The sequence below is a fragment of the Mollisia scopiformis genome (assembly GCF_001500285.1).
Source record: "Mollisia scopiformis unplaced genomic scaffold LY89scaffold_9, whole genome shotgun sequence".
NCBI lineage: Eukaryota > Fungi > Ascomycota > Leotiomycetes > Helotiales > Mollisiaceae > Mollisia > Mollisia scopiformis.
This window is the reverse complement of record NW_017263589.1, coordinates 737,018-751,487: the sequence shown is the minus strand read 5'-3', so window position 1 is coordinate 751,487 and position 14,470 is coordinate 737,018. Positions and strand designations below refer to the sequence as shown.

Below are 14,470 nucleotides of genomic sequence, written 5' to 3'. Positions count from 1 at the left end.
CTTACCTATTTATGACTTCATGATTTTCACACCCCCACCCCACCCCTCAAGATTAACAACCACGGGCTCGCCGCCGCTCCGGGTAATGATCCAGGTTACGTCCGAGTCGGAGTCGTTGATCTCTTGGTGCTCGGTCCAGGCGGGGATTAGGGCGAAGTCGCCGGGGGAGAGGGGTTGTCTTTTTTTCCCCTTTCTTTCAGCTTCTTCGTTTGTTTGAGGGTTGTGGGTAGGAAAGAAGGAGGAGGGGAGAAAGGGAAGAGAGGGGAAGGAAGGATAGGGAAAAGGGCATATGTATGTACCGTTTCTTCCCACCTTCCGAGACGATGGAGCCGTGGCCCGAGGCGGCGTAGACGATGGTGTCTTGTTCGCCGTGGTGGTCTGGTGTTCCAGGTGTTGTTAGATGATGAGAGATATATAGAGTAAGTAAGGTAAGAAAGGGGAATGGAGAAGGGGAAAGGGGAGGGGAGGGAAGGGAGACATACGGACGGCGGAGGAGGTGTGTGGTTTTGCTAGCATTACTGTTGGGTTGTTTGTTAGTGTTGTGTTTGAATGAACGTATTGGGGGAAAATGGTTGTGGTGAGAGGGGGTTAGGGGAGAAAAGGGAATAGGGAGTGAGTAGCCGAGGGAGGTGTAACTTTGTGCGGGAATGCAAAAAGGAGGTTGTCTCTCGCGAGTGCAGGATTAAGCGGTGGTGTTGTGAGACGAGATGTTTGTTTGCCGATGTGTAACTTTACTTTACTGTACTGGACTCGAACTCCGAGTGCACTGGGAGAAGAATGCTTGTTTGCACTCTCAAGTGTAACTTTACTTTACTTCGTACTGCTGTACTCGAACTCCGAGTGCAAACATTACACCCTCCCTCCTCTCGAAGTAAAACTGCATGCAGACGGAGTAATCTTACCAATACAACAGACAACAACAAACAAGCGCTCCCGCAGGATACAACAGACAACAACAAGCGCTCCCGCAGTAACACCAAAAACACAAGTACAACCAACCCACCCTTCCCTCCTTACACAAGAATGGGAACTAAAAATATAGAACCCAACATACCAGAAGCACAAATCTTGTCCGACCTCCCCACAATAGCACCCATCCTCAGCATGCCCTCGGTCTGGCCGCCCGTGCCGGCGTCCAGCTCGCTGCTCTTCGTTACGTGGACGGGCGGCTGCATTATCATGGGGACCAGGTCTTTGATTATGGGGAGGAGGGAGGACATTTGAATATTGCGTTGATTTGATTTGATTTGATTTACAGAACCGCTGTATTATTGATTTTGAGTTTCGAGGAAGTAAGTAAGTAGTATTTATGATGACGCTACGTCACCACTAACCAGCCTACGAGCCATCGAACCAAATAAGAGGCGTTCGGTCACACATTGATCCCCGAATCCCAGAACCGCAGCTTTGGGATGCGGGTATGTCTCACATCGCAACATCACATCTTAATCATATATGAGGGTCCAATCCACAAAACAAACCAAAAAAAATCAAAGGCGCAAACACCAAAAAAAAAAAAAAGAGGATGCGATTCCCTGCCCATGGCCACGAGGTCCCACTGACCGTCCAGCGTTCCGTGCTCACGCTCTTGCAGATGGAAAGGTGGAGGTTGGTGGGCAGCCCGACCCGAGTCCCGGGCAACAACGCTCGACGGTCGACGGCCAGAAGAGGAGAGGGCTGGGCTGGGGGGGGGGTAGCGATGTCGGACGGGGAGGATGTGTGTGATGTGATGTGATGTGTTATGCAGCATGAAAAGAGAAGAGATGAAAAGTTTTTTTTTTTTTGCTTTCGATAGTGGGGATATTGTACATCTGGATGTCGTGGGATGATGGAGATTTGCAGATCAGGTGGTTGCAAATTGTCCATCGTACCTAGGGTCAGTGTCCTAATATCCTTGTAAGTACTTACTGTATCTTCGTCCCACGTTGGGCGACGTGAACAATGCTTTTTCTTCTGCGGTCTGTGCTGAGATTGAGATTGATTGCGGGATTGATTAACTTTTCTTCCTATTCCCCGGTACAGCAGCAATCCGGTAAGTGTAGAGTACAGTACTGTAGTGAGTGAGAATCTGAATTTCAACCCACTCTTTCACCTGCCTATCACGACCGAATTATATTGTAAACAATTCGCATCTTGCATCTTGCAGGGCCGTGACTTCTTGCTAAATCAACCAATCTACGCATTGCGCGGGCCCATCCAATGAGCGCGGTTGAGAATGATTGTTGCATTGAGTGATCGGCCGAGGCATTGAATTGCATTGCATGCGTGAGGAGGAGAGGAGGGACAGGGACGGATCAGGATCCAGAATTGTGATATGGTATGGGCTGGGCTGGGGCTGGGCTGGGCTGCTTCCTTCTCAGTGGCGGTCCCAGAGTCCCAGAATCTCGAGTCAAGCCGCTAGATCAGTGCATTGCATCGCTGAGTAGCCGACCCGTAACTGCCGCACGAACAAACCACCACCACCACACAACCACCTGCACCGCAATAGGAAGCTCCACCACGCGGGAAGAGGCACAAAACATACACCAGTCGTCAGCGTGAGAGCGATGGTACAGTACCAGTATTGTGCGTGCGTGCGTTCCTTCGTTCCTTCGTTCGTTCGTTTGTTTGTTTGTTTGTTTGTTTGTTCGTTATAAGACAGCGAGCGGTTCTTCTTTGCATCGTCCAGGACTCCACATTTTGGGGATCTGGATAGTGGGGTGGCGTCGTTGTTGAGTCGAGTGAGGGGCGTGACGGAGACTCACCCACACTGTTCCTACTCGAGGACGAGTACCAGATACCGGGAAGATACCAGATACCAGATACCACCCCGACATCACACACGACACGACACGAAACGAAACGAAACGAAACGGGATTCGAGATTCGCGATTGTGAAAGGAAGCCGTGCGTGCATGCAGATTTTAGGAGACAGCTCGGGTGGGGAACAGACTCGACACTAGGGCATTTCGTCGCCTCAAGCTTAAAGCTTAGATCTGGACTGGATTCTAAAACCGCGAGCTATCTATCTACTATCGATTACATCTAGCCGTCCAATATCGACGGGGTGGCCACTCTGTCGAGTCTCCACGCTCACTCCAGGTTCCATCTTTGGCCACGGCTTGGGACGACACCATGGCTTCTGCTTCTTCTTCTTCCAGTGAGGATCCCTATCCGATGGATAATGATTACGAGTGGCTGCATGGAAGAGTGGATGCGGGGATCGAGGACAGTATCAATTTGGTCGAATCCGTTCCCGTACAGATGCCCGCAATCGAGGAATTGCAACAGAGGAATCTTATCAACGTATCGAGAGAAGGAACTCCACTGCCCAGCTCACCATCATGTCCTTTGCCAGGTATGTGAAGGTATTTACTTCGCCGTCGGTTCTCGGCTGTCAAATCGATGTGTACTTCACTTGGGTCTTCAATTGTCTGACTGACCATCTTCACCTCCAGGTTCGGTCAAACCAGAGTCAAATAGACCAAGCTATCTTCTGGCCTTACCACTCGAGTTGATTGATCACATTCTCTCGTTCCTAAGTCCTCTCGATGTTGTCGCCACCTCCGCAACCTGTCGTCGTCTGGCTTCGTCGTCCAAGTCAGACCTAGTATGGCAACGCCACGTCCAAGAGAACGTACCAGGGGTAAAGCTCACTTCGCCGTCCCCGTGCAGCACGTTTCGAGAGCTCTACATGTCGCATGATCCGCATTGGTTCTTGACCAAGTACAAGATCTGGTTCAGCGACTACTTCTTGACGGGGAAAATCATAATTACCCGTTTCAATCCGAATGGTCGATCGGGTAATCCTGATACTCGCGGCTGTATTGAAGGATATCAACTGATCGCCGAACGGGATCCGCCTTCATTCGTCCCGTGGGAAATTGACGACGAGGTTCTCATCCATTCTTTCACTCCGGAATGTCGACTGCATAAGGATGTTCCTGTATTACAGCTCAATGCTCGACGGCCTCTGCCAAAGACTTCAGAGAATAGGTTTAATAGGAAGATTCGCATGGGCCTCAACGAGGCGCCAGATATCTCTGGAGTATTCTCGGAATTCTCGCTCACGAGCCCAGTGGTTCCGACTTCGAACATGGTTCTATGGCCACCATCTACGATTCCAGCTCGTCACCGAGTTAGGAATGCCAACCAGGAAAGCGTTGCGGGTGTAGACAGCAGACCAACGACGCGCTCACAGGTCAGTAATCAAGCTTTCAGGATTAGGAAGTGGATGGAGATGGGACCACGTTCGAGAAATCCAGGCATGCATATCGGAGAGGAAGTCTACACCTACGCAACCCTGGATCCGAAGCTCTACACGCCTACAGAAGAGAAACCTTTCCGGGGCATCTGGGTCGGGGATTACAGTGGTCATGGCTGCGAATTCCTTCTTATGAATCAACCGGATAACGAGACGCCTTTCGATGAAAGTAGCGTGGTTCGAGGAGAAGACGAGACGGTTGAGGAATGGGAAAGTAGGAAGCGAGAAGAGAGGATTTATAGGGGAAGCCTGGAAGCTATCAAACTGACTGGAGATCCAAATGTACCGAGGGGAGAGTACACTTTCATCGCGGACGATATCTCGAAGAAGGGATTAGTGAGGAAAGCAAACGATGCCCGGTTCAAGGGCGCGAGAATCGTACAGAGTAGGGGTCATATTGCCGTGAGGATGTTTAGGAATGGTAAGTCTCCTCCGGTCTCAATAGTGGTGAATCAGGCTGACTTTTCAAACAGACAAATACATCGAGAGTCAACTGATCATGATCTCACATGATAGATTGGCTCAGTACTGGGTTGGGTTCGGTCATATTAGCTTCTACGAACGAGTTGATCTGGACAAATTCATCGATCCTGCGAATGATCCTCTGCCAACGCCGAAGCCTGTCAATAAGTAGGGGAACCGCTGTTTGATATTAGGAATGGGGATGAAGATTTTGCTTCACACAGATATTTGCATAGCGATGGAGCTGCGTACATACATACATAATTTGCTGTCATTAGCATAGGTAGAATTGATACTTAATACTATATGGCTCAGTCTCTTGCCAGCAGACCAGATAAATGCGTGGTCATCTTCCACTCGTCAACAGATGTGAATGTCACATGCAGGGGTCACTTCGGCTACGTCACCGCCTTCGACGATCCCCGTCTGTACGCGGCAAAATAAAAATTACCTGCGCTGCGTCCGGAGTGACGTCTCCGCTACTCTTCCTTTCCTTCTTCTGTTGTTCATTCTTTCGCTACTTTCCGTCTGAATTTCTCAAATCCCCATTCTCTACCCAGCAGAGAAATTCCGAAACTCTTCCTGAATTCGAGTCCCTCCTCATTACCAACAAGGAGAGCACGCGAGCAAACTCGAGTTCGAGTACGAAGCAGAAAAGATGGCACACAATTACATCCTCCAAGTAACAGCCGGTTCCTCCTACGATATAAAACACCACCAAATCGTCCCCGTCAACCAACCTACCCCAATCACCATAACCAGCCCCCACCTCATCGCATCCCTCAACGTGCGAATCGCCGTACGTCCCTCTTTTCCCCTCCCTCCTCCCCCCCCTCTCCCTCTTCTTCCCTTCTTTCACTAACACCACAAAAGCAATACCGCGGCCTCCCCCCCACCTCCCCCGCCACCTCGCCCTACTTCACCCAACACCCTAAAGACCAATACAGCATCTCCTTCGCCTTCACCCTGAACGAGGACGTCAACGGCGATGATTTAGTGTTTGGCAATGATTTCGACCATCCGATCCGCGATCGACTCCCACCCGGGTTTGGGACCGCGTTTAAGATCGTGAAGTGGGTTGTTGATCCGGGGCTGGATGGCGATGTGTATGCCGATAAGCCGTATCTTTATGGGGCCGCGGGGAGTTCGGTTAATGCTTTGTGGGTTGGGGGAAAATCTGATGAGAAAGGAGAGAAAGAGGGAGAGGATGGAGGGGAGGAGAAAGTGTGGGAGGAGGGCGGGAGTGAAGAGGGGATGGAGGTTAGACACGAGAAGGGCGTCCCTGATAGCGAAGCGGGCAGGAAGAAGTGGTTTTTGGGCGAGGAGAATAGGAAGTCGTGGACGTGGGAGCAGGGACGGTGTTATGGGGTTGATTTCTTTAATCCTTATTTGGATTTTAATGGTATTTCCCTTTCCCATTCTTTCCCTTGCCCCCTTCCTTCCCGAAATCCGGAAATTAAGAAAGGAAAAAACACAGATTTCGCACTCCGCCTCCCAGGCTTCACCCTCCCGATCATGAAATACTGGGACGGACAAGGCCTCCGGTACGTTTTGCATCCCCCCATCCCCCCATCCCGCTGTCCCCTTTTCTTCCCCTTGTTTTCTGAAAATGCGAGATATTAGAAAAGAGCAGAAACGCTCACACACCCTAAGATATGTGCTCAAGAACCGCAAGACGGACGAGGTGCTGCTGGTCGTGCTGTTCACGCTGTATCTGAAGGAGGATGTGGGGGAGGATGGGGTCGTGAAGGATGGTGTTGAGGGTGGGAAGCCGATTGCGTTGTTGGGGGAGGGGGAGAGGGAGAGGCATCGACGGGCCATTTTTGGGACGGATGGGGAGGGCGAGGAGAGTAGTGGGGAGGAAGAGGAGGAGGATGAGAGGAGTGATGGGGATGAGGGGAAGGAGAAGAAGGTGGAGGTAGGGGGAAATGGGGATGATGATGTTGATTAGAGGGGTGTTTTGGGAGTATGGCTGGGATGGGATGGATGGGATGGGATGGTACTCAATTCTTGATTCTCGAGATACACGGATGGGACTTTATAACTGGATGGACGGATGGAAGGGGCAACAAGGCGTCTTACTGGCAGGAGGATAGAAATATTGTATGATAACAGACGACGGCACATAAAGCACATAGAGATCTCCATAGATGAGACGAGTATAGATGCATTGCAGGAATAGCTCTTTCTGAACCCACTGGAAAGGATTGCTTGCTATATCTCCATGCATGTATTTCTTCCAACTCAACATTGCACCTCAACCGAGTCTTCTCACATTTCATCATTTGGAAGCGTATGAATATGCACCAGAAAAGCTAACCAACCAACCTCCCCACTACCTATCTAGTCTTGTACTGTTAATACTGCAATCGACAATAGAAAACCTTGTTCCGCTCGTACAAAACTCACTGATAGGTCACTCTCACGGGGAATACGCAGGGCATGAAAACGAAATGGATGATCTCTGTTTTATTGACCTGAAGCTCAGAGACCTTCCTAGGTGATCGAGACCGCTTGATATCACTACCTCCATGCACAGTATTGCTCTTCTGACGACTTGTTTGACATTGACTAATGCTATTGCAATCTATCTTTTTCTGGAAAAGTATTCTCATGCTAGGCACTCGAATGTAGCGTGCTGGTTGAGAAATTAGAAGAAAAGTTATCACACTTGTTTGACAAAGTGGATATATGTTTTTGGAGGTGCTATATGATGGAAGTTTGATGTACAGGGACTTTTTGGACAATGAATATCATAGACACTTGAATGAAGATAAGACTTCTTACATCCAACAAATGGATATAACAAGAAGGACGCCTGTAAAACACTTACCTCATCCTCACGTGCATACCGGGTATTCCCGGCTCCGCTCTCGCACCTCGGTCTGAAGGATAACGAACGAACGAACGAGACAAGGTGGAGAAAAAAAGTGACAGCATAGCACAAGTCCAAATTTTGCAAAGAAAGATTCTGTCTGAAATTCCGGTTGCATTCCGAAACCTCTTGCTTGTCTGTCTGTATGATAGAGAGAAGAATGGCCCCCGCCTTCCGTTTCACCCCAAACCCAATTCGCCTATAACCAGAAAACCAGCACAACAAGTACACCCAAGAAACCTGCCTGATGATGAACGCCAAATACTCCTGCTCTATGCCATTTCACATATCCGTTCGGTTGATGGTCGAGGACGAGGACGAGGAATCATCGCTTCCGCTCGAACCAGCTGCTCGATCCTGCCAGGGCGACTGATTGATCCATCACCCACTCGCCGACCCCGAGGTATTTATCGATCCAGACCTGCACGTCTTTGTTCTCGGAAACGGAGTCCTTCTTGAAACTGGGTCTATGATTCCCAAAAACGGGAGGTTGTTAGCCAGTCCATCCTATTGAATTCCTTGGAACGACGACAATAGCGATTCTCCTCTAAGAAAGCGGTAGCCGTTTAATATGGAAAGGCCCGAGAAGGTCGGGATGAGGAGATTCGACTCACGTTAAACCGGTTGATCGTTTCATGCCGGCGAGGATGGTAGAGACTGTTCGGATCCGAATCAGCAGTTGTTCACGGAGATGGAGAGAAGTGGTGCCACGTACTCAGGACCGCGTCAAAGGCATAGTGAGCTACTTTTCCGAGCTTTCCCCAGAGACCGAGTGTTAGCAGATTGAGCCCAGTGTTTATGAATAACTTCGTAAATCATCAGGTTCCAGTCGAGTTGAACTTGCAACTAGGGACGGAGAGACTCACAACCATGTTCGCGGATTTCTGTTTGTATAGAGGTATATCCGGTGAGTTTGGAGATGTGCTAATTTCCAGGGACGGCTGTTGGTTGCTTTCCTTGTTGTTCAGAAAGTTTGGAGTTGATAAGGCGAAGCTGTCGAGGTCGAGTGACACTACGGTAACCCGATCAGCCGCAACACCTGGGTGCAGTCATGGTCTTTATGTTCAACCAAACATCAGCCACATCTGGCAGCCTGAGGCCCGGGATCCCGTCTCCAATCACCTGGGCGAGCTAGCCACGGTCTCACTCAACTGTTTCGCTGGTGGGGGATCGTCTTTTTCTTTTGTCTGCTGAATCGAATCTGCATTTCTCTCCTCAACAGCAGACCGCCAGCAAATTCCCTCACCGGTGAGTTTTTTTTTCTCGGTCCTTCTTCTTCTGCCTATATATATCAAGTGGGTGCATCAGCATTACCGCGATTTTTTCAATTGGAAGTCCAAACTGCTGTCGAACTTTCAAAAAGGTTGAACATCTCGCTGTCCGAACACCCCACTAAGATAAGAAGTTTGAATAGCAACCGCTGACCACAATCAACTTCACAGGTTTTTTTTTCACCACCACCTACGTATCTCACAGCCTCGTCGATCAGCATCTTTATAAACGACCTTCGCTTTTGATCTCCATCCACTCTTCCTCAACATGGCTACCGCAATGGATCACCTTTCCTCAGGTTCCGAGAGAATAGCTTGGCTATCAAACCTCAAGTAAGCAAACGAGCTTCTATACTTCTCCGCAAGTGCAATCGCATGTTCACTGCATGCTTTATCCTCATGGAGTCTGCCGGCGCAGCTTCCCGTTCACATCTCCTTGTGCGACGACTCTAGAAGCGTTTGCTAACCCGCCGAATTGTGTAGCACTGAGTTCAAGCCCACCAAGAACTACCGCCGTACTTCCATCATCTGCACGATCGGTCCCAAGACAAACTCCGTCGAAGCTCTGAACAAGCTCCGTACAGCTGGTCTCAATGTCGTCCGCATGAACTTCTCCCATGGCTCGTACGAGTACCACCAGTCTGTCATTGACAACACCCGCGAGGCTGAGAAGGTCCAGAAGGGACGTCAAGTTGCTATTGCTTTGGATACCAAGGGCCCAGAAATCCGAACTGGTAACACTACCGGCGATGCGGATCTCCCGATCAGTGCTGGTGATGAGATGAACATTACCACCGACGAGAAATACATCACTTCGTGTGACACCAAGAACATGTGAGTTCACGAGATTTCGGTCTAAAGTCATTACTTATACATGATCTAGGTATGTCGACTACAAGAACATCACCAAGGTTATCGAGCCAGGACGTACCATCTATGTTGATGATGGTGTTCTTGCTTTCGATGTTCTTTCCATTGACGACGAGAAGACCATCCGTGTCCGTGCCCGAAACAACGGCAAGATCTCCTCCAGAAAGGGTGTCAACCTCCCCAACACCGATGTCGATCTCCCAGCCCTTTCCGAGAAAGACAAGAAGGATCTCCGATTTGGTGTCAAGAACAATGTTGATATGGTCTTTGCCTCATTCATCCGAACTGGTCAGGACATCAAGCACATCCGTGAGGTTCTTGGTGAGGACGGAAAGCATATCCAGATCATTGCCAAGATTGAGAACAGACAAGGTCTTAACAACTTTGCCGATATCCTCAAGGAGACTGATGGTGTCATGGTTGCCCGTGGTGATTTGGGTATCGAGATTCCCGCTGCTGAGGTGTTTGCTGCACAAAAGAAGATGATTGCTATGTGTAACATCGCCGGCAAGCCAGTCATTTGCGCTACTCAAATGCTCGAGTCCATGATCTACAACCCTCGCCCAACCCGTGCTGAGATCAGCGATGTTGGAAACGCTGTCACTGATGGAGTCGACTCTGTCATGTTGTCAGGTGAGACTGCCAAGGGTAATTACCCCACCGAGGCCGTTAAGGAAATGCACGAGGTTTGCTTGAAGGCCGAGAACACCATTGCGTACGTTTCGCACTTCGAGGAGCTCTGCAACTTGGCCGAGCGCCCAGTCAGCATCGTCGAGTCAGTTGCCATGGCTGCTGTCCGTGCCTCCTTGGACATGAACGCTGGTGCCATCATCGTTCTCTCCACCAGCGGTGACAGCGCTCGTCTCCTCTCCAAGTACCGCCCTGTTTGCCCGATCTTTATGGTCACCCGAAATGCTTCCGCTTCTAGATACGGTCACTTGTATCGTGGAGTCTATCCCTTCTACTTCCCAGAGCAGAAGCCAGATTTCGACAAGGTCAACTGGCAAGAGGATGTCGACCGAAGAATCAAGTGGGGTATCTCTGAGGCCATGAAGCTCAAGGTTCTTTCTCAGGGTGAGACCGTTGTCGTTGTGCAAGGCTGGAAGGGAGGTATGGGTAACACCAACACGTAAGTCTCCATCTCCCCCGCTTAAAAAAATTCAAAATCACTAACATCCCATAGCCTCCGTGTCATCAAGGCCGAAGCAGACCTCGGCATCGCAAAACTCGAAGGCTAATTTTTTCATTCCGCGATGAGAATGGATTCTTGAATTTGCGCGTATTCCAGCTTAGCTTTTCACAGCACAGGATAGCAGTTCCTCGTTTACGAATGGATGCGGTCACGAAGTGCGGGTTGGGAAAATTCCGGGGTATGGCTCGGATGCTAAAGCAAGTCTATAGAGGAGAAAATACCAGTGCTTGTTTTGCACCTGATTTACCAAATACTGCCTTTGCCTTCATTTCCTGATTCCGGGTCCTCTAAAGTGACTCGTAGGTTTTACTCGGAGATATTCTGTCAAATCTACCATGCATTGCCAACGAGCAAAGAACGGTAAGCAAGCACTTACCCGCCGTCCCGTGAAAAAGCAAGTGAAAGGCTCAGCCATCCGAAGAGAATTGCCTCTGTATGCAGTGTCTTGAGACGTGTCAGACATTCACACCGTACCTTTGCCATGTGAGACTGGGTTTGATAGTGTTGAGTCATTGCTGGCAGAGTAGTATTTTGAGAGGTGATGCGTTGTATGTTGGGAGGCGAATGTAAAGTCTAGAGTTCAGATGGTCACGGATATTGCAGAGGAAGGGTTTAGGTATTATGATCTTCTTGATGCCCTTTTAATGATATCCCAGGGTGAGTATGTACTGCCAAATACGCAACACCACACTTCGCAATACCATGCATGAACGCCTCTCCATAAACTCCATCCATCCCATCCAATCATCCCTACAACGCCTTCAAGAACCCCTTAACCTCATCCTGTAAAATCCTCACAGCCCCTCTATCATGCCAAAAGTGCCCCGCCCCACCAACCTCCACGAACCGGAATCTACTCTCCTCCTTCCCACTCCCACTCCCATTCAGCCTCTTCGCCCAGGCCCGCAGTTTCTTGATACTAACAAACACATCATCATCCCCGAAAATAGCAAGCGTGGGATCAACAGTAAGCTTCACTTCATGTTCAGCGCACAGCTTCGCGCTGAACATCGTCGCCAACCCGTGTACGAAGCCTTGCAGGGGTGACACGAGGAGGTACGCTGTTTGGATATCTTGTCCTAGTGCTGGGATTGGTTTGCATTTCTCCACCTGCCTATCTTCTTCTTCTCCACCACCACCACCATCCGTTTCGTTCGAGAACACACTCTCACCACCAACACTCTTCTGCGAAGTCACAGAACCCTGCGTGTTTTGTCTCCGTGGCGAGAATCTCTTCTCGTAGCTGTCGTTCCGGTGGTGTTTCCCGATACTGCGTACGCGGTCGACGCTCTTCCGTACGATCTCCTCCGCTTCGACCGCGAAGGAGCTGCGGCTGCGGTGCGACTCGTGGCTTGCTCGTCTGAGATCCTCTTCTCCGCCCATGCGGACGCCGCCGCTGGATTTTCTGAGTTTGGGGGACGCGAGGGAGTCGGCGTAGAGGCTGCGGCCGCGGCGGTGGGTGGAGAGGAGAGAGGAGATTGTAGATTTTATGTAGAGGTTCTGGGATGCTGCGAGGGAGGAGGAGCGGAGGCGTATTTCTGCGTAGGCGGAGCCCGGAGAGGATGTTTGGAAGGGAGTGAGGAGGGAGGTGAGGATTGGTGGGAGGAGAGAGGTTATGAGAGCACCGTAGGAGTAGCCTGCTAGTAGAAGAACGGGTTTGGTGCTCGGCTCGGGCGTGGCTTCTCGGTCGAGGGCTATGGAGGGGAGATTTGGGTTGTGGTTCTCATTGTGGGGTTCTGAGGTTGTGAAATTTGGGAAGCTTCGTTTTCGGGTCGGTGAGACGATTTGTGAGGGTATGGGGCTCAAGTCTCGTAGTTCGGGGTCGGAGAGTGTGAAGTTTGGCATGTCGTGGGGGAGGGTTGGAGGAGAGAGTTGGTGTAGGTAGTAGACCATGAATCCAATGAAGGAGATGTAGTCCTGCTGTTCACTCTTCCCCTGCCATGATGTCCGCCCTTTCGAAGTGCCTGCTCCTCTGTAGCTTGTCAGTATCCATTCCAGACATTGTAAGATATATACCGCACCTGAAGTTGAATGTGCCAACCACAAAACCTTGCTTCAAGAGCAGAGTCGCAATCACATCCACCACAGGATCGTCCATACAACCTCCTAAAGGAGCATATGGATGTGCTACAATAGCAGCTTTCTTCTGCCATTCCTCAAGTTGCGATACTGATGTAGGAGCTAAGCATGTTGGGTGGTAGACCCGACATTGGAGCACCAGGTTATCTTGGATGGAGGGGATGGTGAAGGTTAAGGTCGGTGGTGGGAGCATGTTGCAGGTGGGCAATTTGACGCCCGAAAGATGATTTCTCTCATCTGGTAGAACAATGTCGATTTGTGACAAGCATGGTGTATCTTGCTTCGAGTGAGGCGATGTGTATTGCAGGGCGAGCTCAAAGGCGAGGCTATGTCATGGTCAAGGCCGGACAGGGCTTGGAGATGCCATGCTGAGCCCGGCAGATGAAACACTGTAAATTTAGGCGTCGGCAGTAAGATGTGACGCCGAACGTCAACATCTTTCTTTCTCTTATTCATTTACCTTTCTACACTATAAATTCTTCTAAATGCATCTCAAGTGAGCATTGAGGCAAGCCTTAGAATGTTTCGAGCCATGAATACAAGATCTTGTTCCTCCCATTGTTGGCCATCTTTCACTCCCAGCCCTCAGACCTCCTTGCCCGCATCACGAAGGCCCAATGATGTTTGAATGCCTCTGATTTGTTTCTTCAGTTCATGCCGAGTTCTAAAGGTGAGAAATATGACGAGGTATAAAGTTATGACAATGTGGCATATTAAGAGGAACAGAAGTCCAAGCAGGAGGAATATGGCCTATTGTTTAATCAGCTTCCCCTTTTGATGTTCGCAGTCGCGCCGTTGATTGGCTTGATTAGAGGATTTACTTACAAGTGGTTTCGGTACATTGGAGACAGTGTCAATGTTTCTGATTATCTTGTTTATGCAGGACGCAAAGTTATGTGTCGTGCCAGGAAGGCTGCTGAACTGTTGTTCGGCCATTCTTGAAAGTCCGTCGGTGGCAGAGCGATGTTGCCTTTTCAGTTGATATTCAGACAGACATTGAGTTCAAGGTTTGGTCACTATATAGCGTGCAATTTTATCTTTTCATTTGAATTTCGACCAAAAGTCTGGCTTCATGACGCTATACCGCGGCCACCGTCACGTTTAGGGCTGAGTTGTCTGATAGTGATCCCACTTCCCCAAAGTCTTCTCCCTTCTCGTCGTAGTCTTCTTCGGAATTCTCAAGCGTGACGTCGCCTGCCTCCAAGTCTTCTTTGAGTCTGCTTGCTTTTCTTGCTATAAAGTGCTGGTAGCAGATGCATATCATGCCAGCGAATAGAAACGCTTTCATCCAGATACAAAGGATCATTACAAGATATGTAAAGAGAATTCCTAAAGCAGATTAGGATACTTCTTATCTACACGTCAGGAATTGCGTACCAAGAAAGCACTTTCTTGTGCTTGGAAGAATGCGATTATGTTCAGTATGAAGTTGCTTTGGAGGCCCGTGTAGTATGGGTGGGATCGGATCGCTTCGAGGT

The 14,470-nt window shown here is 49.7% G+C and overlaps 8 protein-coding genes across 8 annotated transcripts; 3 read left to right on the top strand and 5 right to left on the bottom strand.

Annotated features, from left to right (window-relative positions):
• Positions 1-9: 9 nt before the first annotated feature.
• On the bottom strand, positions 10-1,175 carry LY89DRAFT_582240 (uncharacterized protein; the record flags this gene model as incomplete). Its single annotated transcript, XM_018209153.1, has 4 exons — positions 10-200; positions 313-378; positions 483-518; positions 1,055-1,175. The coding sequence occupies 4 exons, from the start codon at positions 1,173-1,175 to the stop codon at positions 10-12; spliced, it is 414 nt and encodes a 137-aa protein (XP_018073085.1).
• A 94-nt stretch (positions 1,176-1,269) lies between these two features.
• LY89DRAFT_503574 (uncharacterized protein) lies at positions 1,270-2,063 on the bottom strand. Its single transcript, XM_018207987.1, has one exon. It carries the CDS (start codon positions 1,864-1,866, stop codon positions 1,450-1,452), a length of 417 nt encoding a protein of 138 aa, XP_018073084.1. The 5' UTR covers positions 1,867-2,063; the 3' UTR covers positions 1,270-1,449.
• A 765-nt stretch (positions 2,064-2,828) lies between these two features.
• LY89DRAFT_503558 (uncharacterized protein) lies at positions 2,829-4,899 on the top strand. The gene is made up of 3 exons (XM_018207986.1): positions 2,829-3,337; positions 3,438-4,664; positions 4,717-4,899. Exons 1-3 carry the CDS (start codon positions 3,115-3,117, stop codon positions 4,875-4,877), a joined length of 1,611 nt encoding a protein of 536 aa, XP_018073083.1. The 5' UTR covers positions 2,829-3,114; the 3' UTR covers positions 4,878-4,899.
• Positions 4,900-5,171: 272 nt separating this feature from the next.
• LY89DRAFT_780739 (DUF1769-domain-containing protein) lies at positions 5,172-6,930 on the top strand. Its single transcript, XM_018222412.1, has 3 exons — positions 5,172-5,504; positions 5,579-6,249; positions 6,359-6,930. The coding sequence occupies exons 1-3, from the start codon at positions 5,364-5,366 to the stop codon at positions 6,654-6,656; spliced, it is 1,110 nt and encodes a 369-aa protein (XP_018073082.1). The 5' UTR covers positions 5,172-5,363; the 3' UTR covers positions 6,657-6,930.
• Positions 6,931-7,905: 975 nt separating this feature from the next.
• LY89DRAFT_582117 (DUF1748-domain-containing protein) lies at positions 7,906-8,335 on the bottom strand (the record flags this gene model as incomplete). The annotated part of the gene is made up of 3 exons (XM_018209145.1): positions 7,906-8,047; positions 8,195-8,237; positions 8,296-8,335. Coding segments are annotated over 3 exons (225 nt in total), but the record flags the coding sequence as incomplete, so codon positions are not given.
• A 580-nt stretch (positions 8,336-8,915) lies between these two features.
• On the top strand, positions 8,916-11,069 carry LY89DRAFT_503368 (PK-domain-containing protein). The gene is made up of 5 exons (XM_018207985.1): positions 8,916-8,958; positions 9,023-9,184; positions 9,335-9,685; positions 9,735-10,850; positions 10,905-11,069. Exons 2-5 carry the CDS (start codon positions 9,120-9,122, stop codon positions 10,957-10,959), a joined length of 1,587 nt encoding a protein of 528 aa, XP_018073080.1. The 5' UTR covers positions 8,916-8,958; positions 9,023-9,119; the 3' UTR covers positions 10,960-11,069.
• A 594-nt stretch (positions 11,070-11,663) lies between these two features.
• LY89DRAFT_717275 (uncharacterized protein) lies at positions 11,664-13,185 on the bottom strand (the record flags this gene model as incomplete). The annotated part of the gene is made up of 2 exons (XM_018218336.1): positions 11,664-12,885; positions 12,935-13,185. The coding sequence occupies 2 exons, from the start codon at positions 13,183-13,185 to the stop codon at positions 11,664-11,666; spliced, it is 1,473 nt and encodes a 490-aa protein (XP_018073079.1).
• Positions 13,186-13,433: 248 nt separating this feature from the next.
• Positions 13,434-13,958, bottom strand: LY89DRAFT_683617 (uncharacterized protein). Its single transcript, XM_018214734.1, has 2 exons — positions 13,818-13,958; positions 13,434-13,742 (listed from the first exon to the last, which is right to left on the bottom strand). Exons 1-2 carry the CDS (start codon positions 13,926-13,928, stop codon positions 13,578-13,580), a joined length of 276 nt encoding a protein of 91 aa, XP_018073078.1. The 5' UTR covers positions 13,929-13,958; the 3' UTR covers positions 13,434-13,577.
• Positions 13,959-14,470: the final 512 nt, after the last annotated feature.